Consider the following 26,416-nt stretch of genomic DNA (forward strand, 5'->3'; position numbering starts at 1 on the left):
TAAGTGTCTTACTAAGCTTTAGACTTTGAGTTTCAGTGCAATCTATCTAAAATAAATTGGTTAAATTAAATAATAATTTGTAAAAAATAAACATTCTGCACAAATTCAATTATTTACTTTACCTGTGTGCATGAATCATTTCAGTCTTGATGGTTAGTGAACTATGTCAAAAGCACCATAGCTATGAAACACTTGTATTTTGAATATTGCAATGTTCCACAGAAATGATGCTGATGATAATTCTACACGATCATGACATGAAAAATGATGAATTATTAGATATATTTCTAAATTCCATTTCCACCAACAATTCGGTTATTCCACTACCAGTTCACATGCTTCGTACACAGTTGAAAATAACACTATTCCACTCAACAACCGTGACACATGTACTCAATTTTTCAACTTTTCGCAATTAAAATTGTCTTCTACTGTTATTGTTGTTGTTGTACTTTTGAAAGTAGTTCGAAAGATGGCGACTATTAACCCAGAGATTGATTTATGAAATAAATCGTCTGCTGATCCAGAGTGGATGCATTCAATGTTTCGTACCCTATTTATGTTCGTACCTTTGTAATATGGGATTACATGACTAGTTTGTTGTTTTGTTTAATATATAGCTACAGGATTTCCTTATAATATACTAAGCTCATTAAATGTGTAACGAATGGTTTCGAGACGAATCGGCCTTTATAGAAACGTTTAGTAACTTCCCTTCAATTGTCTTAGGCTTCGGTCCATACAATAACCGAAAAGCACCGAAAAGCACCGAAAAGCACTCAATTTCTCTCTCTATATATGCAATATATCGTTTTTAGTGTATGTTAACGAGTTTAATTAGTAATAAATGGTTATATGATTGTATGTTTATACTACATTGTGCCCAAAATGGTAAATATCGGCAATTACCGACCGAAAAGCACTTCATGTGGAAACCGAAAAGCACTCAATTTCTCGCTATATATATGAATATTTGCGTTTGTATTATGTGTAAACGGTTTAAATTAGTTATAAATGGTATATTGCATGCATATTTATACTACATTGTGTTTATAACGAGGTATTAATGCCCGAAATTGGATAAATATCGGCAATATACCGACCGAAAAGCACTTCATGTGAAGACCGAAAAGCACTCAATTTCTCGCTATATATGTGAATATTTGCGTTTCTATTGGGTGTAAACGGATTGAATTAGTTATAAATGGTTATATTTCATGCATATTTATACTACCTTGTGTTTATAACGAGGTATCAATGCCCGAAATTGGATAAATATCGGCAATATACCGACCGAAAAGCACTTCATGTGAAGACCGAAAAGCACTCAATTTCTCGCTATATATATATAATATTTGCGTTCCTATTATGTGTAAACGGTTTAAATTAGTTATAAATGGTATATTGCATGCATATTTATACTACCTTGTGTTTATTATGAGGTATTAATGCCCAAAATTGGTTAAATATCGGCAATATACCGACCGAAAAGCACTCCCGCGACAGCAGATAATCACCGAAAAGCACTCAAGTTCTCTATATATACATGCAAGTTAACTATAAGGGCCGATTTTAATGGATTGAAAAGATGTACATATTTATTTAGTCAAAGCCTGTTCATATTGAAACTTAATTTTAATGTCTGAAGTCATCATTAACAACTTGTGAACGAACGGCCGGTACGCTTCTTTAATCAGCACAAAGCAGTTTGGAAATAGATTTTCGCACCTTCAATTAATTATATTCCAGATAATCATGAGAAGTTGTGTTATGATCGGCGCCTTTCATTCATGTCCGAACAGTGCGGCTCGTGTGAATTAATGTACAGTTTTGTTGATTTACATGTGCTCAATTATTTATTCGATGTACGATGTGAATCTAATCTTAGTTTTAGTACAGATTCGTTCATACGACACAAAGACACTATTTTATGTTACGGATCTTTTCGGTTTAGAGGACTGAGACATTCATGTTAAAAATCGAATATAATATATATTTTTTATAAAAAACAGGTAGCAAGTTATAAATATATCGGCAATGTACCAACCGAAAAGCATTTCATGGTGTTTATCATCTTATACGTAAATTGATGTATATGTTTTAAGTATTTCTAATTGACGTGAAACTCTTGAATAGAAATTGCAGCATGACTTTTAGTTAATGTGCGTTGTATTAATAATAGCGATTTTAATCGTTCCATTAAAACCATTCATTGCGCGAGTATCGAGTGTACGCTGGTAACTTAACATACATTTTATTATGACTATTAATTTACAGCTCAAACACAAATTTAAAAAGGCGCGTATGTGTTAAATCAATTACAATGGATTATTGAAGATACAAAAAATCAACATGTACACTTGAAATTCAATAGCTCCCCCAATAAGTGCAGAAAAAACAACAACGTGTCAACGTGAAACCCGTATATTTCCCCTCCCTAACCTACCTGAATTAATATTGCAAAAAACAACGTGTCATCATTGCTTCTCGTATGACCATCCTCCCCCAATTAATGCAATAAAAACAACGTGTCAATATGGGACCCAAAAAACTTCTTTGAACTTGTGTTGTCCGCCGACTTTTAGAATAGTTAGTGTCAGTAATAAATGTATTGCTTAAGATTCACATGTTGTTGTTTTTAGATATGAAAAATGCAAATGTGTCTTACTTATATTGTTTTCTGGTCTTTAATCTATCTTATATATATGTGACTACGTGCTAATTTTTTGGAGAAATGAAAGATTCAAATGTGTCTTATTTATATTGTATCCATGTATCATGTGTATTCAGTGACATGCGAAAATAGATCTTATTTCTTAATTTCCACCTTCACACTTTATTAGCGCTGTCTTTAATTAACCCAGTAAATTAATTAATTTAATTAAAAATGTGCAACGGTGAGGTGGATCAATTCGCGTTGTTAATTGTTAAAGTACACACCACTTCAGCAATAAATGAAATCAGTTATTTTGGCTGTAAATCCGATATTTCCAGTACAGTAGCCATGTTCCTGTGTATTGAGCTGATAAGATAAGATCACCACAGCAGGTTGCTAATACACAGTGTAGACTGAAATGAAAACAGTTATTTTGGCTGTAAATCCAATTCCAGTACAGTAGCCATGTTCCTGTGTATTGAACTGATAAGATCACCACAGCACGTTGCTAATACACAGTGTAGACTTCCCCTGTTTTATTATAGTAATTGTTATTTACCTGCTTGGAATAAATGGTGTATTCATTCGGGTCTTATGGCATTACAATTTCATGAAACAATGGATATATTGGCGTGATGGAACATGATTTATAAATCAAGCTGACAGAATAGTATCAGCTTTCAATTATGTGCAATTTAATACGCATCTCTCCCTTAACTCAACGTTCAATGGCACGCGCACTTAGCACAATTATAAAATATCATGTGCATCATTATTTTTCTTTTTTATAAATTATGTACAAATATTATATGTTATACATGTTTTTTGTGCGTTTTTTTACTCACCTAGAAAGAAGTAATATAACATTGTTATATATAAAGCTCGTTAATATTGCAAAATTCTACATTAAATAAAGAAATATCTTTTTTTTTGTTAAGTGTACGTGCTTGATTTATTTATATTAAATAACAGTTTTTTCTAATACAATCGGAATTTGACATTCAATTTGATGCATTCCACATTTTTTTTAAGCGGCCAAGCGCAGTATTCTGCGCTCGGCCGCTGATGGTGTATTGTAATATATATAATTCTGATTAGAAGTAGTAGCACATAACAGGAATTAGGTTGATAAAAAGAACTGATGTATTTATTGAAAGTGAATAACAACACCAACTAAAAAAGTTTTGAAATTATAAATTTGCCCAGAATAGTTGTATAAAATTATTCATCTAGCGGCCAAGTGCATTAATCTCGACCGCTGTTGGGTATTTTACTGTTTAGTAACACCTTAATACCATCATTTTTAAACTGATAACGGAAATAAAGAAATATCTTTTTTTTGTTAAGTATACGTGCTTGAATTAATGTTACATCTTTCATTGGAGATACATTGCGGCAGAGTTCTAGTTCGCAGCGTAATCAAGCTCCGTGTAATCGGTATCCAACAATAAATAAGTGCAACTCCAGGAAGTGTTTATGTTGCAAGTTTTTTTTCTGACATAATTTTTCAATCATTTAAATTAAAAAAATAATAATGAAACAATGAACATATTGTCGCGATGAAACATGATTTATAAATCAACCTGACGGAATAGTATCAGTTTTTAATTATGTGTAATTTAATTTGCAACTCTCTCTTAACCCAACGTTCAATGGCACGCGCACTTAACAAAATTTTAAAACATCACGTGTTTTTGTTAAGTGTACATGCTTGATAAATTCATAAAATAGCAGTTTTGTTTTAAAACAATCGGACTTTAACCTTTAATTTGATGCAAATGAAAAGAAGAACTGATGTATTTATTTAACGTGAATAACATTATGAACTAAAAATGTTTTGAATTAATGTTAATGCAAAAATAAATCTATAACATTATACCGCTGTTGGGTATTTTACTGTTAGTAACGCTCGATTGGTCATTGTCGGCTCGGGTAAAACTTACATGTACCCCGGGTACTCTTAAGTAACTCATACTCAAAAATCATGTTGATGCAGTTTTTCTTAACAGAAGTTTGTTTAAGATAATCGTTAGCGCGTTTTACGACATCGGATTTTGGGCGGGAATACAACTGGGGTACAGTCTTATATCGACCGGGTACATGTAGGTAGTACCCGAGCCGACAATGACCAATCGAGCGTTAGTAACCCATTAATACAAACATTTTTAAAATGTGAACGGAAATAAGGAAATATCGTTTTTTGTGAAGTTTACGCGCTTTAATGATTTAATGTTAGCTGTTGAAATTTAGTCAACTCTTCGGGACACCCTCTTTTTACAGACTTCGGGCCGCATTACAGTCAAAAAAGAAAATGCATTGATAAATGCTGCTAAGTCCGAAAGGAAACTATTAGATGCGTATAATGTGGGATTCAAGCAGACGGATGTTACGTTCCCGTCTTCAGACGCGGACAAGATGGCGATCAATATTCTGCACAAATTTCATCCTGTAATGATAGGGCCTTACACACCTATAAAAACAATCGGTGACGGCAACTGTCTGTTTAGATCTACATGTATTTCAAAATGTTTGAATGGTAGTGAAGAGCAACATATTTTGTTGAGATTGTTATCTGCTCTTGAACTTATTGAAAACGCTTTTATGGTATTTTTAGTTTCAAGGATGTAGCTCCTCACCGAAAATCAAGTTTGGGCGAAAAGTGTCGTCCCTGATTAGCAGCGCGGACTGCACAGGCTAATCTGGGACGACACTTTACGCACATGCATTAAGCCCATTTTTCTCAGAACGCGCCTCATATATATAGTGCTTTATTTTTAAACTTAAATCAATATTTTACGAAGTCATCATTGACTATATTAAATATAGAGAGAAATTGAGTGCTTGTGCTTTATCTTTAAACTTAAATCAATATTTAACGAAGTCATTATTGACTAAATAAATATGTACATCTTTTCAATCCATTATAAACGGCACTTATAGCTTAGTTTCGTGTAAATATAGAGAAATTGAGTGCTTTTCGGTGATTCTGTGCTGTCGTAGGAGTGCTTTTCGGTGGCCACAAAATAGTAATGAGCTTTATATTTAAACTTAAATCATTATTTAATGAAGTCATTATTGACTAAATAAATATGCACATCTTTTCAATCCATTAAAATCGACCCTTATAGTTAACTTTCATGTATATGTACAGAACTAGTGTGCTTTTCGGTGATTCTCTGCTGTTGCGGGAGTGCTTTTCGGTCTTCACATGAAGTGCTTTTCGGTCTGTATATTGCCGATATTTATCCAATTTTGGGCATTAATACCTCATAATAAACACAAGGTAGTAAAAATATGCATGAAATATAACCATTTATAACTAATTTAAACCGTTTACACACAATAGAAACGCAAATATTCATATATATAGCGAGAAATTGAGTGCTTTTCGGTCTTCACATAAAGTGCATTCGGTCGGTTTATTGCCGATATTTATCCAATTTTGGATGATAATACCTCATAATAAACACAAGGTAGTATAAATATGCATGAAATATAACCATTTATAACTAATTTAAACCGTTTACTAACAATAGGAACGCAACTATTCATATATATAGCGAGAAATTGAGTGCTTTTCGGTCTTCAGATAAAGTGCTTTTCGGTCGGTATATTGCCGATATTTATCCAATTTTGGGCATTCATACCTCATTATAAACACAAGGTAGTATAAATATGCATGAAATATAACCATTTATAACTAATTTAAACCGTTTACACACAATAGAAACGCAAATGTTCATATATATAGCGAGAAATTGAGTGCTTTTCGGTCTTCACATGAAGTGCTTTTCGGTCGGTATATTGCCGATATTTACCATTTTGGGCACAATGTATTATAAACATACAATCATATAACCATTTGTTCCTAATTAAACTCGTTCACACACACTAGAAACGATATATTGCATATATATAGAGAGAAATTGAGTGCTTTTCGGTGATATTCGGTGCTTTTCGGTGCTTTTCGGTGATTGCAGCATTGGCTGCATACAATTTCACCATTAAGTACAAACTAAATATTGATGCTGATTCTTTGAGCAGGATACCTGAAGTTTCTTCAGATATGGTCCAAGCCATAACACAGGCATCTGAAGTACAAATGCCCCTAGCAGAATGTATTGCCATTGATATCTGTCCTCTTGCTGCAGAAAAGGCCAGATCTCAATTACAACCTGCACAAAGGACTGACTGGAGTACAGCTCAGGCTCAAGATCATTACCTGGCTAGAGTACTTGACCTATTAAGAAGCGGTTCCCGACCCAGAGAGGAGGCACTCCGTAAGGAACCAAACGAAGTACAGCTGTTACTCAGAGAATGGAAACGACTCACTATTGAGGATAAACAGCTGTACCGAACCACCTCCTTAGATGGTCAAGTCGTTAAGCAATTAGTTTTACCTAGTGCATTCAGGGAACAGGCCCTTAAAGGTGTTCATGATGATGTTGGACACCCAGGCAAGGACAAGTCCTTGTGGTTGGCCAGGCAGAGATTTTATTGGCCCCATCTAGAACGAGATCTAGAACTGAAAATTAAGGGTTGTACCAGATGTATTTTGAGGAAAAGTCCTCAACAGACAGCTGGTCTGGTGAACATCAAGACCACAAAACCCATGGAACTGGTTTGCATGGATTTTCTGTCCCTAGAACCATCAAAGGGAGGCCATGAAAATATCCTGGTAATAACAGACCATTTTACCAGGTAAGCACAAGCTGTCCCTTGCAAAAACCGAACTGCCACTACTACAGCAAAAGCCCTGTATGACAACTTTATTAGATACTACTCATTTCCTGAACGCCTTCACAGCGATCAGGGCAGAAATTTTGAGAGTAAGGTAATACAGGAGCTTTGCAAAATATATGTAATTGAAAAATCCCACACAACCCCATACCATCCAATGGGTAACCCAGCGGATCGATTCAACCAAACACTCATAAAGATGTTGGGAACACTAGATCCAGTCCAAAAACAAGATTGGAAATCCTTTGTAGGTCCCATGGTGCAAGCCTATAACGCCACTAATAGTGACGCTACAGAATATTCGCCCCACTATCTCATGTTTGGGTGGCATCCCAGACTTGCGATAGATACATTCATGGGTACCGAGCCCGGGAATGAAGGATCTCCAGACCCTACTGGTTACATACACAAATTGCAAAATCGCATGCAGCAAGCCCATAAGCTGGCTGCAGAGGCCTCTGCGAAGCAAGGTGTAAAGAATCAGGCATTTTACAACCGCAAGGTGAATGCCACCAGTATTGAGGTCTATGATAGAGTTTCAGTGAGAAAAACTCATTTTGATGGTAAGCACAAGTTGGCTGACCATTGGGAATCTGAACCGTATACTGTCATGGAAATCCCAAATCCTGACATTCCAGTAAACAAGGTTAGACGAGAAGATGGTGCTGGTCCTATCAGAACACTGCATAGGAATTTACTGCTGCCAATAGCAATATTCCCTAGTGCTTCACCCACATCAATTCACAAAAAGGGAACACATGTCATGAAAAAAGGATTATCAGATCCCAGTCAAAACACATGGAGACATCCGATAGTGACTGCTCGTCCGAGTCAGACTCTTATGTCATTCCACAGCGGAGTGTCGGATATGTACCTGGGTATGTCACAAGACAACGGACACACAGTCCGGTTGTCAATGCCAATTCTGAGATTCTCAGTCCTTTATCTCAGACACCGTCAGCGGTAGATGGTAGCATGTCTGAGCAGTCAATCAACTCACTCAATTTGTTGAGTGATCAAAATTCCACAAACTCAGGAGTTAACTCATGTTGGTGAGTTAGTTAGTCAGCCAGTGAGTAACCAATCTCAAGGTGAGACTCAGACTTCATCACATACAACACAGCAACATACACCTCAGGTTACACCACCTACAATAATACAACCAGAACGAGTTGGCAGACCCCAAAGGCTAAGACAACCTCCAGATAGATATGGAGAATGGGTCATGCCAATCTTTGCTCAGAACTATAATGATTGTAAAAAGGAAGTCCATATTTATTATGTATAACTTATTTAGTATACATAACAGTCCCTATGAAAATGCATTGTCTATCTGCTTTTCATGAAAATATTTAAACATATTTTAAAACAATTGTTTTAAATTGATTTTGTTTTTGCATGTTTTAATTTATCATATTTCAATGGTTTAATAATATTTAGACCTGATGAATGGTATTGTTTAATTTTCATCTTGTGTACATTGTCTTCTAAAGTCAATGTGATGTTTGCTAAAGAACAGTTTTCAGTATATTATTATCAGGATATATTTATCTATATTTTGGTCAGTAAATAGAATGTTTTAACAGATTGATTTATTTGCAATCTAATAATTTATATTGCAATTAGTGTGTGTACATGTACTTAGATTCAACCTTCTAAGTTGAATTATTGTGCATATTTTCCCTGTATATATATATATAGCACCAACTCTGTTTACATTTGATTGACAAGTGGGTGAACTGTCAGCTGATTGAACAGCTGTTTTCATACATACTGTATATAGGTCAGGAATTTTCCCACGCTCCTTGTAAACACTGTATACTCTAGTGGAGAGTGTACTTCAGTAATGTGAATTGCTGGTATAGTCAAGGGGGTACTATAGTAGGGATTGGTCATTTAAATTTTTGTGTTATATGTTTAAAATGTCAGGAGCCATTTTTTCCAACATAGGGAGTATGTAACAGGGTATTCACTCTGACACTAATCCTTTAATATTACTAACCCATGCAAGAATGTGAGCGAGTATCAGTGTGGGTGCTAAGTGGTGAGTGAATGAGTTACTAACACTGTATGTTTTTATGTGAGATGTTTTAGCTATAGAGTTTCAATGGTTTTATACCCTAGTTTATGATCATTCCATCATAAAGTCTCGTAAGAGATAGATGTTGGCATTTTCCATTTGTCAGCATATATTTATTTTAAAACTTAAGTCCTCAGGTCGCTGGCCATCATTTTCAATATTATAGACATCTATAAAATAAAGAATATATACGACAACCCACTTGTGTTCTCTATAAACAACCCGGCTACACCATTAAAATTTTTTAGACCTGTAATATGTGGCTATTTCTTATATCTTATATGTATCTGGGGAATTTTGATGACATCAATTGCATTCTAACTTAAAATATTTTTTTTAGTGTGTGTTTTCTGTTGTATGGGGCTTTTGTGGAGCAATGTTTTGTAAAAAATGATGTTTTTATCGTGTCTGCATTCGTAGGACATGCCTTTTTATTGCAATTATTTCAAGACATATAAATCTTTAAAATTATACCATGGTTGGAACAGGAAAATAAAAGGCCAAAAAACATGCTTTAAAAGTTGGCAATATTATAATTTGTTCACTTAAAGTCACTTGCTCACGAAGTGTGTGTTGTCATGTGGTTCATTCCGTCACGCATAGTCACGTGCTAACCTAGTTTTTGCAGTCACGTGGTTCATTCTATCACGTGATTCATTTTGTCACATTTAGTCACATCCTCAAGTAATGTGTGTTGTAACGTAGTTTGTTCTGTCACGTGTTTTGTTAACGTATAGTCACGTGCTTATGTAGTGTGTGTTGTCTCGTGGTTCGTTCTGTCACTTGGTTCATTCTGTCACATACATTCACGTGATCACGAAGTGTGTGTTTTCACGTGGTTCGTTTTGTAACATGGTTCATTCTTTCACATATAGTAATGTTCTCACGAACAGTGTGTGTTGTCACGTGATTAAACGTTCAGATGTATTGCAGAGTGCCGGGGTGCGCATGAGAAGGCGGAGGTTGCGGGAACTCAAGGAGCACCGGATGGAGCCGCGCATGCATTCCGACAAGATCTTCCACTACAACGTGCACTGGGTCGGCCGGGAAAGTATGTCGGGAGCCCAAAGGCTGGTCGGCCATACATTCGCTGAACCCTTTAACACTCCGCTTCTGAGCAGGAAAGGGTTAAACTCAATTACAATTACGCACGATTTTAGACGACAATAGCCCCTTATTCCCCGCGTTTGGCTTTCACAAGCGTACGGGAGCAGCTACTGACGCTCTTTTCCATTTGCAGACAATCAAACGCTTATGCGTACCTTTAATAAAAGTAACAGTAACAGTGTTTTCCACAATTGAATTGTATATGCGGACGAGTAAACAAATATCGCTACTAAACATGTACACCTTAAATTCAATGAAATAAGTGTCAAGACAATTACTTCTTTACCAATTTTAATGCCACGATTGATTGTGTTTTATATTAATATTCAAATGTAATCCAATAAACGTGTTAGGTTTTAAGCACATCCGGTTTGCGCCGCAGGTATCTAGCCGGATACATGCTAAGAGCACCGGAAGTACCTGGCGCGCCTCTGCAAGGACTCCGCGGACAACATGATCTCCCGGGTGACGCAAGCTATTCGGAATCGAAAGCTTCTGCACGTCCGACTCACCGAGGAATTTTGCAGCACATTCGGTTGTGCGCGGAGTTCCATAGACGTACCGAGATTCTGGATGTACGCGCGCTCAACATTCCAACGCTATCAATTTGGAGAATCATGAGCGATTTCACTGTTACTTGTTTGCTACACCTAATTGTGTAATGCTCTATCGTATTCAAATCTGTATAGCGCAATGTCGGATAATTCCGACAGTCGTCTAATTTCGACACTTTTCACAGTATTTATCAGACCAGTCTTAAATCATCATCATCCCGTATGATTTCGTTGTAAAATGTGACGTAGTTGGTGTTGTGACGTCACCAGATAACATCTCTCTATCAAACGTCTCGCTAATTGCATGTAAGTGAGTCATTTAAAATACGTACATTGTATTACTTAGAGAATTCAATGTACCCGGGGTAAATGTTAGCAGTACCCGAGCCGACAATGAACAATCGAGCCTAATTAACACTAGACATTAAAGAAATCGTGAAATTCTATTAATTGAGACATACAATGTAAATAACTGATTAAAACAGTTGTTGAAAATTAATACAAAGACAAGTGTCGAAATTAGCCGCTGACTGTCGAAATTAGCCGCTTACTGTCGAAATTACACTCCGCCGCATTTAGTTAAATCGCTTGAAGTTTTGAATTATGCCGGCAACGATAATAACGTTCGTTAGCAAATATCAACAAGTCAAAACGGTGTTTTTCATTTAGTTTGGGCACTTGGTGGGTAATTTCGACACATCAGGACTAAATCAAATTTTACTCTTAAGGTGTCGAAATTACCCGACTTTGCTCTACTACACTTTGAGTATGTTCGGGTTTTCAATCAAGGATCCTCCAACTGTCCAAGACAGAGCGGTAGTCGGAAATAAATTGGCACAAATGTTTATCTTAGATTTAACCTATTTATTTTAGCTCAATTGCATCGAAAGTCTCAGGCTTACAGAAACGCTCTCGAGTCCGTTTCCTGAGTATATAACTAGTACTTGGTGTCTTTGGGAAAGATCTAGAGAACGCTCCCCGAGTGGGGGTCGATCCAGTGACCTCCCGATCTCTAGGCGAACAGCTTATCCATAACGCCACGGCGAACTGAATGTTTATCTTAATAAGCAGTTGTAGAGTGTAATCAATTGGTGGCTACTTGTGTAAGGTCTTTTCTGTATTAGGACTTAAATATAGTATTTGTGTTAAAAGTATGTGGATGTTCGATTATTACTGTATTGTTAAACATGAAGCTAAGACAAAACGTGTGAAAGTTATCAATGACTTAAGATTTGAGCCTCGCTCTGGGAAAACAGGGCTTAATGCATGTGCGGAAATGTTATTCTCAATTTAGCCTGTGGAGTCCGTACAGGCTAATCACGGACGGCATTTCCCGCTGCTGAATTTTTCATTAGAAATGGGTCTCTTTAAAACGAGAATCAGAGTGTAGGCGGAAAGTGTTGTCCTTAATTAGTTTGTTGGGACTGCACAGGCTAATATGGGATGACACATGCATAAAGCCCTGTTTTCTCAGCACGATCCCTATTTGTTGCCACTATGCATTCTTCTCTTACAGCGGATCAAATCCTTCTTGATGGACGAATCGACAACGGCCCCGCTCGTGGTGCACGGAATTAGAGGTTCGGGCAATTCCATCCTGGCGTTGTCGGAAAAATTGAGCAAGATCTGGCTGGCCAAGACGCCCAAGCTCGTGTAAAGGTAACTGATGCCATGTCGATTTGAGCATATCTTGAGTGCCCTCGGACTGGAGGCCGTAAAGATTCATTGAAAAAAAAAACTTACGCACGCACGCACTCGCGCGCGAATGAGACGATGGATGATGTAAAATGCAGTATTTGTTTTAAACTGTTTAAAATAAGATTTCCTATATGAACTACCGATATAGCAGTATTGGAACTAGTAAATTTACCAATGTCATTAATAAGTTGCGAAAGAGACAAATTTATCGAATAGACTTTTTTTCGTAGTTTTGTAAGACCTTTATAAATAAAAACCGATCAAGTGTTCATTAGTTTACGTGTTTGTGTATTTCGAAGTTTAGGAGGCCCGTTCTTGCCTGAGGCTTGAATAATATTTTTTGCTATGATAAGTCCACGAATAAATTGTGGTCGCTGAAACTAAATAAACGCGAGTTATCAATTTTGTGTAGTCCGTTAGCAGTGTATTTTGATGTCCTCTTTATCATAAGAAATAACGTCATTTTGTTACCATTTACACGCAAACGCATTATTCATATATTTCGGCTTGTTCTGGAAAAACGAGGCTTAAATCATGTGCGTAGAGTGCCGTCCCAGATAAGCCTGTGCAGTCCGCAGCGAAGACACTTTCCGCTTGGAGCGGATTTTTGTTAAGAATTTTCATTGAAAGGAAAAATTTCAGAGACCGCGGAAAGTGTCGTCCCTGAGTAGCCTGAGCAGTCCACACAGGTTAATCTGGTCCTACACTTTACGCACATGCATTAAGCCCAGTTTCTCACACACAGGTTAATCTGGGCCTACACTTTACGCACATGCATTAAGCCTAGTTTTTAACACACAGGTTAATCTGGTCCTACACTTTACGCACATGCATTTAGCCCAGTTTCTCACACACAGGTTAATCTGGTCCTACACTTTACGCACATGCATTTAGCATAGTTTCTAACACACAGGTTAATCTGGTCCTACACTTTACGCACATGCATTAAGCCTAGTTTCACAGAGCAAGGTTTCATTATTATTATGTACCTGAAACGTTAACACACATCACATGACGCATATTTCTCTGGGCTGCAGGTTTCTCGGTACAACAGTGGAGAGTTCTTCCGTACTGTCTCTGCTACAGAGTCTGGTGCAACAACTGAGTATGCTGGGAAATCAAAGCCCACGAACCGGCCTGGTACGTGTGTTATTATCATTATCATCATCATCGTCATCATCATCATCATTATCATCAGCATCATTATTAGCATCATCATTATCATCATCATCATCATCATCATCATCATCATCATCATCATCATCATCATCATCATCATCATCATCATCATCATCATCATCATCATCATCATCCTCACCATCATCATCATCGTCGTCGTCGTCGTCAATATCATCATCATCATCATCATCAACAGCATCATCATCATCATCATCATCATCATCATCATCATCATCATCATCATCATCATCATCATCATCATCATCATCATCATCAATAATTTCATCATAGCATCTCACCCTTTTCTTATTTTTAGCTCGGCTGTTTTCGGAGAAAACTCGAGGTATTTTCATAGACAGCTCGTCGTGTCGTGTCCGTCGTCGAGTCTTGTCGTGTCGTACGGGTCTAGCTAAATCCTTAACATTATGTCAAAGTTTTGAACATTGGCTCTAACATCAAAGTGCTTTCACCTACAACTTTGAAACTTTATATGTAGTTGCACCTTGATGGGTTCTACATGCCACACACATATTTGGGTCACTATGTCAAAGGTCAAGGTCACTGTGACCTTATAAAAAATCTGAAAAGCTTTCATTTATTGAAAATGCACCCGCAGCCGAGCGTTGGCACCCGTTATGCGGTGGTCTTGTTCTTATTATTTTTTGCTCGTAATGTTTTTCTTAAAATTTGTCTTCTTTGTCATAGTCATGCTAACATTATAAATCTGGTCGTACAGTCTTAAATATTGTAGAATGCCAGTCCCAGGTTATTTCCTTTCAAGATGCATATGAGCCTCGTTCTGGGAAAAAGGGATAAATGCTTGTGCGTTCCATATTAACCTATGCAGTACGATATTATGGAATTCAGTACGGTATTATGGAATTCAGTACGGTATTATGAAATTCAGTACGGTGTTATGGCAGTTTTCGTATACAGGAAGTCTATTTCACACGCAAATTCAGTTACGGCGGAAATTGTCTTTCCTCATTAGCCTCTGCGGACTGCACATGCTAGGAAGAGACGACAATTTAGCACATGCATTGAGCCCAGTTTCCCAGTGCGGGTTGTACAGGCTAATCTGGGACGACACTTTACACACATGCATTAAGCCCAGTTTTCCCAGTGCGGGTTGCACAGGCTAATCTGGGACGACACTTTACGCACATGCATTATGCCCAGTTTTCTCAGAACACGACACATATGTATATCGGGAACCATACTATTTTGTTTAAAACACTCCTTTCTTGAACTGCCTCGTGCAAAGATAAATTGTCATATGGATTCTGAACAATAGTTTCTCTTTTTCAGACCGTTGACCTTCTAAAAGTCCAGTTAAATCGGCTCTAAGAGGAAGGGACGGAAGAGTGTTCAATCGTGGTCATCTTGGACTCGCTTGACCAGCTGGACACCTCACACAATGGCCGCTCTTTGATGTGGCTTCCGGCCTCCCTGCCGCCTCACTGTAAGATTATTGTGTCATCACTTCCGGAGGAGAAATACGAGAAGTTTCCGGCTCTCAAGGTAGCGAAACTTAAGAAAAAACTCAACTTGTGAACAAGTAAAATTTTAGCCGAGGCAATATCTTAGGTCATTCTAGGGGGGTCCGGGGGCATTGTCCATCCCCGCACCCGTAATGTTTTTTTTCCTAGTACGTCTCAAGTGCGTTTAAAGTCCATTTAAACCACATTTTTTACCTAAATTATCGGAATCGTGGATGCTACATATGACCGTTTAGTATCAATAAAGTTAACACAAAAATTTGCTACAAGTTTAGTGTCATTTTTAGAATATGTTACAATAATCGATGTTACATTTGAAGTCAGATAGAATAATAAAAAAATGAGACGCAGCTCTCTCATAATATGTATATGGATAATATAATGTGCTAAATAAAATTATTATTGAAATACTAAAATAATATAGATCTACCTTAAAATCTGAAGAAAACAGATCTATCAGTCATTTTAGCGAATTATGTTTCATGAATCGTGCAATACTTTTTCACTGCCTTAACATATTTTATTATTCTTCAACTCTTAAATATCAATCTTATTGAACGCTTATTCAACTCTCCCGCCTCCAGTCGAATCCCACATTTTAAAAATTTGTTTTCGACAAACTGGAATGTGTTTATGAACAAACATTAATGCGATGCCATTAAGCCGGTCTTCTTTCATAGTAGAACGTGTCCACGTTTTAAGCCGGCCATAAAGGGGAGAATACTAATAAAGCCGAAAACGCCAACCACCCGAAGTGTGTTTAGGTCCAAAATAGACCCAGGCCTGGTCGTAAAACACTCGATTCTAGCTCGGTACGTTCCGATGTCTTCCATGAATATAGCATCAAAGTATACAGTGCGACGCTTTGTTTAGTATACGGATTTTCCAAATCATTTTGCTGAGCAATTTTGGCATCAATTGAAGTTATTAAATTGAAATAATTATCTGCCTCAACATGAACCAATTGTACTCAGTGATAATATTTGTTTGTGAATATCATAGTGACTAAAATTCATTAAATTGCCTCAATTTCTTATATAGATTTTATTCGTTGACATGCATTTTCCTTTTTCCATGTAATCTCAACCACAGGTATTGGGCGCGTGGTCAAGTCACTTTAACACTATCAATATGTCATAAAACAACTTTCTTCATTTAAAAATTCTGATATTATATATATAAACATATATTATATCAGATTTTTAATTTATTTATTTTTTAAGAAAAACAAAGTTTGATGACATATTGATAGTGTTAATATGACTTGGGCCACGCGCCCAATACCTGTGATCTCAAGATTGCTCTGCAGATTTTAGCCGAGGCAACTGCCTCGGTGTGCCTCAGCGTTGCTTCGACGCTGCTGATTAATATGAATTAAAAGACGCTACCGAGAAATGTGTCTGTTCCCACGACTTTTAATCGTGCGGCAATGTTCAAGGTCGCCGGATGTAACGTAGGCATCCTCGAGCTTTCAGAGATAGAAAATCTATTCAAATAAAACCAACCGATTACAGCTATGTAAGTTTTGGTTTTTAATTTTAAAAAACATCATCAACAGGAACGACGAAATACAGAGGCATATCGATGAAAATTGCCAGTCTAATAGAGGCACCTTGGCCGCTGCTTCCGGTTTAGTCTCACTTTCATGTGACATCAGTGACGCCGCACTGATGACAATGCTGTCTGGAACATTTGCATTCGTCATGTGTCGAGGTTGAAAGTCGCCGAATGTACCATTGGTCTGCATGAGCGAAAAAACGCGTATTCGCACTAAAAATATATATGACGAAAACACACTTCAACAGCTAGAATGCGCTTTTTCGTTTCAATCATCAAAGAAATATTGAGGCATTTTGGTGAAACGTTTCAGTCTTCTAGGGGCAATTGGGCCGCTGCTGCCGGTGCAGTCTTTCTTTTATGGAGGCGTGTTGAAATCAATTTGCATTCTTAATCCTACCCCTTCGTAACAGTTTTTGTATGAAAACGGAACAAGATATCTAAACATGTTTAGTTTTCAGCTATCATATAGTCTTAACCAAAGTTCAGGGTCAGATAAGACTTCAAGAACTGTACCGGAGATATAAATAACAAAGCTTACATCGCCAATAATAACGAACATAAAGCTGTGCTATTTTAGAGTGATCCGAATTTAAGTATTCGAAATTATGGCCTCTGAATAAGGAATTTGGCGTAAAGTTAATTCCTTATTTGGAAGCCTGTATTTCGGACAATCACTTTCGGATATGTTATATTTAATATGTAGTGAGGGTTATTTAAGCTTGATTATGCTATATGGACGTATTCTGTCACATTTATTTTTATATTCTATTCGACGATACACGCTGAAAACAAGTATTATGAAGACGATAATAAGGAAATGGTATTTCCTCACTCAAACAAAAATAAAAATTAACCGAAGAATACAAAATGTCAATGAAAATCGTGGTATATGAAGGTTCGAAGTAAAAAAAAATATGCATAACAATATATTTCTATCTAGTTTTATAAAATAATAACACAGTTTCTTATTCAGTAAGAATAAAATCACATCGAATAAGGAACTGGCATTTTCATACTAAACAGACTATTAAAAATTTAAAATGAACCAAAGAGACCAATTAATCAATGTAAATCATTGTTATTTTAGGTTGGGTATCAAAAACATTTATTGCAGCAAATCTCTACTAAGTTTCATTGAATCATAACCGAGTTCCTTATTCGAATTGAAAAAGTAATGAGGAAATGATCCCTTATTTGTCATTCAAATCGAATAAGGAATGTCATTTTCATACTTAACAAAATATTGAAATGAACCAAAGAGACAAAAACATCAATGACAATCATTGCAATTGTAGGTTCCGAATAAGGAACTGGATTATAAAAATACAAAAACATGTTTAAATGTACAAGATTGCACTTTTATATCACATACATGTAAAATAATAGTATATGCTTTAGGTTTTTGTTGATGTGAAGTTAGTATTCGAATTAAAAATATCGGTTCGGTTTAAACAAGAAATCCTATGCAAGCGCGAAGAAGAAACATGAATATGTAACGTAATACATAACGTAAATGTATTCGAGTTACTTTGTTTTGATTTACTTCAGAAATGTTTGCATTATTTTGTTTAACCATGCAACAAATTTCTAACGCGTGAATAAGGAATAAAGAACTTGGAAAAAGGAACCAACTTGCTCTCCGTGGAATACCGCGCTATGCGTGAACTAAAAATACCACGAGTTTTATTTCGCTCTTTGATTATTTTATGTGTATTGCTCTCATTTGCTGAAATGAATTTCGACAACATATAATGATGCCGTTTATATGAGCCCCGTTCTGTGAAAAGTGGGGTTCATGCACGTGGGTAAATTCTCGTCCCAGATTAGCCTGTGCAGTCCGCATAAGCTAATCAGGGATGACACTTTCCACGTGTGTTGCATTTTTTCGTTAAAATGAAGTCTCTTTTAAAAGAAATTCCAATGTGGAAACTGTCGTCACTGATTAGCCTCTGCGGACTGCAAACGCTAATCTGGGACGACACTTTGCGCAATGCCTTAAGACCAGTTTTTCCCAGAACGGGGCTCATGTAAATAATTCATGAATTACATTTTTGTTTTCATTTATTTTTATTGAGTTTCTTTTATGTGATTATTCTTTCTACACTCAAAACGTTCGATTTGTTGTAAATGTTGCATTCCCCCTGATCATTATTTGATACTTTAGATACGTACATGATATCTTTGGTTAATAACAAAACAGTCCAATTAAGTAAACTTTAAATAAATAAATAAATATATTGTGCGTCATACTTTCAAACGTTTTACTCAACAGGAGGTGGTCGGCTTTGCATACATTTGGTTTTACGAAGCAGACAACAGATCAGTGGTCATGGAAATTGGCAAAAAGTTGTACTTGTTTGACCTTGAACAGATTAACTTCAGCATCGTGTTTCCGGGCATCGTCTCGGGAGGAGTGTGTATCGTCACCAAACGGAAGCGTACGTTAAAGTCCTTATTTACATTTTACAATTCATGTGTGGGGTGGCAGTATTCACAACATTGTAATTAAATATTACGGTCATGGTTTGTCATTACTATTCCGCGTCACTAAGAAATCAAATTCATGATTTGAAGATTTTGCGAACTGAGCGATTTGGGTCAGAGCGTGTTAGAAACCGTTCCGCCCAATTTATCTCTGTCTATGACGTCATTCTTCATTTGTAGAACTCCTCGTGACGTCACGTTTTGACAAGAAGGTAAAACTGTACACCATCACAAACGGCTGCGTTGACGCCATAATCAAAACTGGATACAAGGAGGAGATCTACCAAGTTGTGATCAGTTTTTATACCTTTCTCCACAGTATGCCATAGGCCACCAGTACAAGTGTAGTAGCAAGCAGTTAACATCTCAAAACTTTATTGCATTTTTGTTTTTGAATAATGTGACGAACATTTACATTCGCAAGTGATGTGTTCATATTATGTACGGCCATTCTCCCCATACCCCTGATTCACGAAGGGCAGTTGCCAGTTCTCATAAAAGCATGTGTACCAAGTAATAGGAAGACAGCTTGCCTAGGAAAAGTGTATGTTAACTGGCCGTCATGATATGACTTTCATACTGTTGAAAAGAGTGATCAATGAAAATGATCCCCGTTCTGTGAAAACTGGGCTAAATGCATGTGCGTAAATTGTCGCCCCAGACTAGCCTGTGCAGTCCGCACAGGCTTATTCGTGACGACTCTTTCCGCTTTTACGGAATTTCTCGTTAAAAGAAGATCTATTCCTGAGCGAAAATCAAGTCAAGGCGGAAAATGTCGTCTCTGCGAACTGCACAGGTAATCTGGGACGACACTTTACGTACATGCATTAAGCCCTGTTTTCACAGAACAAAGCTCATATCGTTGTTTTACAGGTAAACGATCCGGGAACGCTCGCCGCAGTAACGGTTGAAATGGGACCCGTAATGGTGATGGACCTTGTCACCCACTCTCGCATGTATGAGATCTCAAACAGTACGTACAGGAGATGCGACAGTATCTTTACCTTTCAGAATTAAACATACGTTGGAATTTCGCGGCATATATCGTTCAATATATTTCAATGTTAACGGCGTTTCTTTTTCTGTGTACGCATTACATACTAGCATAACATATACTACCAATAAAGCTTTTAAATGTTGTTGTCAAGATCAGTTTATGGTTTTCGCTCCATATGTTATAAGACTACGAAAGCGTTATCGACCAATCAACTATTAAGTATGAACGTATGTTTTATACCAATGAGTCTCTTTCTTCCTGGTAATCTGCTGAAGAAATGCAGTTTGATTCAAACAATTTTTTTTCTGTAAACACACGTTTGCACCCTTGTCGCTGATTTGATTGCCTATATAACTTATATTATCCGCGTTCTGTGAATACTGGGCTAAATGCATGTACGTAAAATGTCGTTCCAGATTAGCCTGTGCAGTCCACACAGGCTTATCAGGGACGACACTTTCCTCATAGAATGGAGACTTCCGTTAAACGAAACATTTGATAAAAGCGGTAACTGCAGAGGCTAATCTGGGAGGATTCTTTACGAACATGCATTAAGCCCAGTTTTCCAAGAACGAGGCTTAGATAAGTTCCGCGCTAGTTTTAGGCCGGCGGTACGGAGGGAGATACATGCTGTTCGACTCCTACATGTTGTTGACCCGAGTCAGCAGCCGCTTGTTCTTCATCGGATGTTACGTGGGCGAGCGCACAGACAATGAAGTTCAACTTTTCTGCTTTGACACTGAACAAAGTAGGCTGTTTGTCCCGTTCTTGCAAATAGATCAGTTTTTTTATCGACGAGTTTCCTATCTAATTATTACATGAATTTACCAATAAAACGACATACCTTATACTATTTGTATAACTGACCACTGATATGTACACCCACAATTGTTCATATTGAGACTGGAATGACATCGATCTTTTCTGGTCAATTCAGAGGCAACTATATATTTCTATATCCAAACATCATTTCCTGTGTATTTAAATTATTATATACAAAGGCTCGCTTTCCACCAACATTATTTATCTCGTTTGATAAAATATGGTTTTAAATGACAACGCATGTCAGATCTTTTATATTTTGAATCACATAAGAACACATACAGATGCCGCAATCGAAGTTTGTTCTTACTTTTCATGTAAGTATTATGAAGGTCCTTATCTAATGAGACGAGTTCTTTTAAAACTGTTTTCTATGCACGTGCTTAAAGTGTCATTCCAGATTAGCCTGTGGAGTCCGCACAGGCTAATCAGGTACGACACTTTCCGCATATACTGGATTTTCTTTTTGTAGAGACTTCCTATAAACGAAAAAAAAAACGGAAAGTGTCCTTCTAGATTAGTCTGTGCAGTTACCATAGGCTAATCTGGGACGACACTTTACGCACATGCACCGAGCCCAGTCATCCCACAACGAGGTTCGAATGTATGTTTCAGAGATAGAACCTTTTGAGCTATGTGACAGAGAGGCCGTCAAAATGGTCAGGGCAAACGTTTATCGTCTCGATGACGACCGTATTATGACCACGGGAAAAGGCGACAACTATGACTTCCGAGTGTATGGCGTCAATGTATAGCCGACAGTGTAGCTCCGGACTAGACTGCGCGATTGTGCAAGCTGGTCTGGAGCTACGCTGGCCGCATAAAACGCGACTTATGTTTTAACTGTTCACATATGTATAACTTAGCATGTGTGTAAAACAAAAACAAACAGTGCATATAAATACATGAAATAACACGTGGACCATATAGATGCAGAAAATCAATCATTTTGTAAATAAGTAATCAATGGTTTGAGATAATAAATCGTTTATGACGGGAAAATAATTTGGAATATTTCTTGTAATTTCGTGATAATTGCAGAGACCACACGATATGAAATTACACGTAAGTATTGTACTTGCCGGATAAGAAGAAATGTTAAGACGTAAATTATTTTACACATGGAACCCCGGGAATCTCATTGGAGCTACAATTTGTTTTAGATTTTTTACGTCCAGTTATTAAACTTTAGGCTATTAATTTCATGTTGTTTTCAATATTACTCTTTCTTAGCCTGTTTAAAACCATACATTCTACAAGTTGCCTGTGAGCAAATCGCTTGATCGCACCCTGCGTATTGATTCAACTCGGGTTTGTTCGTCCTTGCGTAGATTTATCTGTCACTGAATGAGTCATTCCACATAGCGTTGCCGTTGTAAACATTACATAATTTGGTGATGGTTTATATAAATTTTAATAGTTATTCGACATGACTAGATAATAATCCACCCAATTCTGCTACCCATGCTTTTCTGTCAATGTCACAGGAATACAGTCCTTATTATATTATTTTATATTCAGTTCGACACCCTGCACTGGAGCGCCGATGGAACGTTTTTCTACACAACCAGCGATAACTTCTGGAAACACAAGGCTCCTGACGTCATCACGTGGACTATTCACCATGGAAACCAACCCACATCGACGCCTGGGGCTAAACGCAGTCTTCCCTTATATTCAACCAAAGGTGACATACATGTTATTGTTATTTCTTTTCTGTTGTACTTTTGTACAACTGCCACAACAACTACTTCTACTTCTACTTCTACTGTTACTAGCGGACGTGATACTTCTGCATAGGTATGATCCAGGTAAACATACACATTTCAAACAAGAGTTCTAACTTTTATTCAAATTGTCTCCCCTTTGTTAGCCAACCTGCCTCGTCTTACGATCAACGCTCCTGAATACGTCTAAACGGGCTACCAACCGGAAGTGGGAGATCCCGACACGGGCGATGAGATATTTGATTATAGAGTCCCAAAGTTATGACGAAGGCGATGCGAGGCGGTGCGAAAACAACCATTACATTGAACACACTCAGTGTTAGACATACTTATTATTAGCAACTACATAATGTTTTCCACGTTCGGAATTTATTTAATGATGTCGGAATACCATCGATTCTAAACAATTACGTGATCGACCATATCAATTATTATTCAATCAATTAGTATACGATATATTTGAATTGGTCCTAATTAACTGTCCGTAAGGAAAATTTACGAAAACCGAAGACAAGATGAATACATTTGCTTCAAAATATACAAGCGATAAACATTAACAGCGGCACATCAGAAACCTCGCCATGTGATGGTACAGTGGATCAGTATCGGGTTCGAACACCAAACATCATGGTTTCCATGGTTTCCACTCAGCATTTTTCTCAAAATACGTGTTTACATATTGTTGACCTTTTTATGAAATTATTTTAAGTTGTAAATATGTTATTATATATTAATTTTATTTATAATATAGTGTACTGTTTATGTCAGAGCAATACAAGTAACAACATAACTCAGTCGCATTTTCTTTGAGGTGCAATTCTGCCAAGTAGTTCGTGTATCTGACTATAAACTGTTATCGGATGCAGTTTGTGTCAAGGCGGATTTTTACACATAATTTTGCCCACAAACTCGTTCATATACAAAGTCCATAAACAGATAATTATCGAATAGACATACAACTATATAGAAAAATACGTAATTGGCTTTGTGTTGCTGTAATTAGGAAACCGAGCGGATGAGATGTGGCCGCATTATACATGCATGTATGCAGGTCTCATCAAATATCCATATCAATTATAAACGGTACTTATTATCTTAATTCAGATTCGGCTACGATTATTTACGGTTTTAACGAAATATTCATAAGGGCCAGATTACATTTATCGTGAAATAAGATGCCAGAGTCTTTGCAAACATAATATAACTGACCGAAATCAGTTTCTTTTTACGATATAGTTTACTATTAACACTGTATTAAAATCTTCATATTTTGTTGCAGCTAAATTAACTTGTTTTACAAATGTTTATTTGGTACTGTAAAATCAGTACATGATTTTGTTACCTCTTCTCTTTATTTATACATAGTGGATCAATTTACAATTTATTAAACAGTCTTTACTAAGTCTATCAAGACTAAGTAAAAATCATAATAATTAAAAAAAAACTTAACTGGCTCGTTTTCTCTTTCAAGTCGTGGTTTACATGACCACTTCTCTTTTAAAACTTTAAACGCTCATTTACCTTTGCTTTGTTAGTTTCCCGATTAAAAGAACTTAAATTACCGGTAGATGTTTTAATTTCGATTTCTTTGATATTGACAGATCAATGTTTTACAAGGTCTTATTAACACAAATGTGAGTACATGTATAAATTTATGAATATATTGTTTGTGCCCATATCCTTTTCTAACTCCCGATGCATTGACTTTTAAGATAAATAAAATAAAGTTGAACATAGTTAAATGTCGTTCAGAATATTTCAACATGAACATGTCCTTTAAATTCATAACTGGTTATTCAAATTTATATTAATTTCTAAAAAAGATGTTCTCGACATGCCTGTATTTAAAACGCTATAAATGTAAATATTTCAAAGCGGTTGTCAGCAACATCAACATTTTGAGCACAAATGGTACGAATTTCATAAAGATCAAAAAGCGAATGTCAAGAAGTAATCAAGCAGTCGCTACTCTCAAGATTGTTATCTGCTACAACGAAATTAACACGCAATATTTTTTTCAAATTTTTATTGAGGAAAAGCAAATAACAAGAAGCAGTTGAGCATTCTTTTGCCACCTTGCGATGGTCTCATCTGAATAAATACTAAATACAGGTGTAAAACAGTTACAATTAAATATAACATAAAGGTTTCAAAAAAACAACAACATTGTTTTCATTCAACATTGAATTCGAAATAGGATTCGGTTGAAATCAATGCAAAATCTTAACCATATGACTTAACTATGTCTGAAAGCGGACAGTGTCGCCCCTGATTAGTCGGTGTGGACTGCACAGGCTAATCTGAGACGACACTTAACGCATATGCATTAAGCCCGATTTTTCCAGAGCGAGGCTAAAATGATTTTACAGATTTAGGATACCAAAGAATTGTGAATGGAACATCACGAAATATACCGGTAAGCAACAAAAAAATATTGATGCCAGTCACATGTACATCCAGGCTCCTTCGAGTAGCGCTATTGGTTTGAATGATGCAATATTGTCATAATAGCGATGGTCTATGAGCCGCGTCATGCGACAATGGGTCGTATGTCATAACCACTCACCTAATTCAACCACGTGACAAGAGTTTGTTCGGTTCATTTAAAACTAGTAGATTATTGAAACAGATACGTTCATAAAAGTTTCGTTTATCTCGTAGAAAAATACATGCTGAGTCCGGTGTATCTGAAAAACACATGATAAGACCAAAAGTAAGTGCATGATATTCCGCATCGGTCTTCATTTGGGTTTAAACAGACTGATTTGGGTTTATTAAACCAACTTCTAAAACCACACATGACCTATAAAGTTAGATAAGTCCTATTCACATTACATTGAATGTCCTTACCAACTTTATCATGTCAAGGTCTTTAAAAGTTCGAAATTTAGACAACATGCTATAGTAGAAGCAAAGCATATATATAACATAAAACAATATTTGACAGAAACGACTGCAAAAGTCAATGTCTTTTTGTGTTTCGACACAATCATCATTAGTTTACGAGGAAATACTTTATCATAAGTTTAACAACAATCAAAGTACAAGGCATCCCTAAGCTGTCGCATGACTTTAACCCATTTATGCCTAGCGTCTAGAAAAAAGGCCTTTGCAAACAGCGTAAACCCATATGAGACGCCGCATGATGCGGCGTCTCATTTGGGTCTGCGCTGTTTGCTTAATGGAATTTCTGTAAGAAGTATTCTAAATATAGAAATAAATATACTAGACATCCCTAATTTTGGAAATAAATTGATTCAATTTAGAAGGATGGGAGAGTCCACTAGGCATAAATGGGTATGATACATGTATA

General features: G+C 36.7%; 1 protein-coding gene across 2 annotated transcripts in view; it reads left to right on the forward strand.

Annotated features, from left to right (window-relative positions):
• Positions 1-26,416, forward strand: part of LOC127864186 (uncharacterized) — a 42,355-nt gene that overhangs the window by 5,336 nt on the left and 10,603 nt on the right. Inside the window, exons 2-12 of one of the 2 annotated variants that reach the window (XM_052403891.1) lie at positions 10,410-11,158; positions 12,654-12,796; positions 13,873-13,975; positions 15,323-15,535; positions 19,346-19,511; positions 19,738-19,769; positions 20,431-20,530; positions 21,153-21,302; positions 21,992-22,112; positions 22,898-23,063; positions 23,250-23,880. In XM_052403891.1, coding sequence (XP_052259851.1) covers positions 15,446-15,535; positions 19,346-19,511; positions 19,738-19,769; positions 20,431-20,530; positions 21,153-21,302; positions 21,992-22,112; positions 22,898-23,063; positions 23,250-23,426 — 1,002 coding nt within the window. In that variant the 5' untranslated portion in view covers positions 10,410-11,158; positions 12,654-12,796; positions 13,873-13,975; positions 15,323-15,445 and the 3' untranslated portion in view covers positions 23,427-23,880. Of the gene's footprint in view, positions 1-10,409; positions 11,159-12,653; positions 12,797-13,872; positions 13,976-15,322; positions 15,536-19,345; positions 19,512-19,737; positions 19,770-20,430; positions 20,531-21,152; positions 21,303-21,991; positions 22,113-22,897; positions 23,064-23,249; positions 23,881-26,416 lie in introns of those variants that run through there. The other variant, XM_052403890.1, reaches the window with a different exon arrangement.

The sequence above is a fragment of the Dreissena polymorpha genome, chromosome 1 (assembly GCF_020536995.1).
Source record: "Dreissena polymorpha isolate Duluth1 chromosome 1, UMN_Dpol_1.0, whole genome shotgun sequence".
Lineage (NCBI taxonomy): Eukaryota > Metazoa > Mollusca > Bivalvia > Myida > Dreissenidae > Dreissena > Dreissena polymorpha.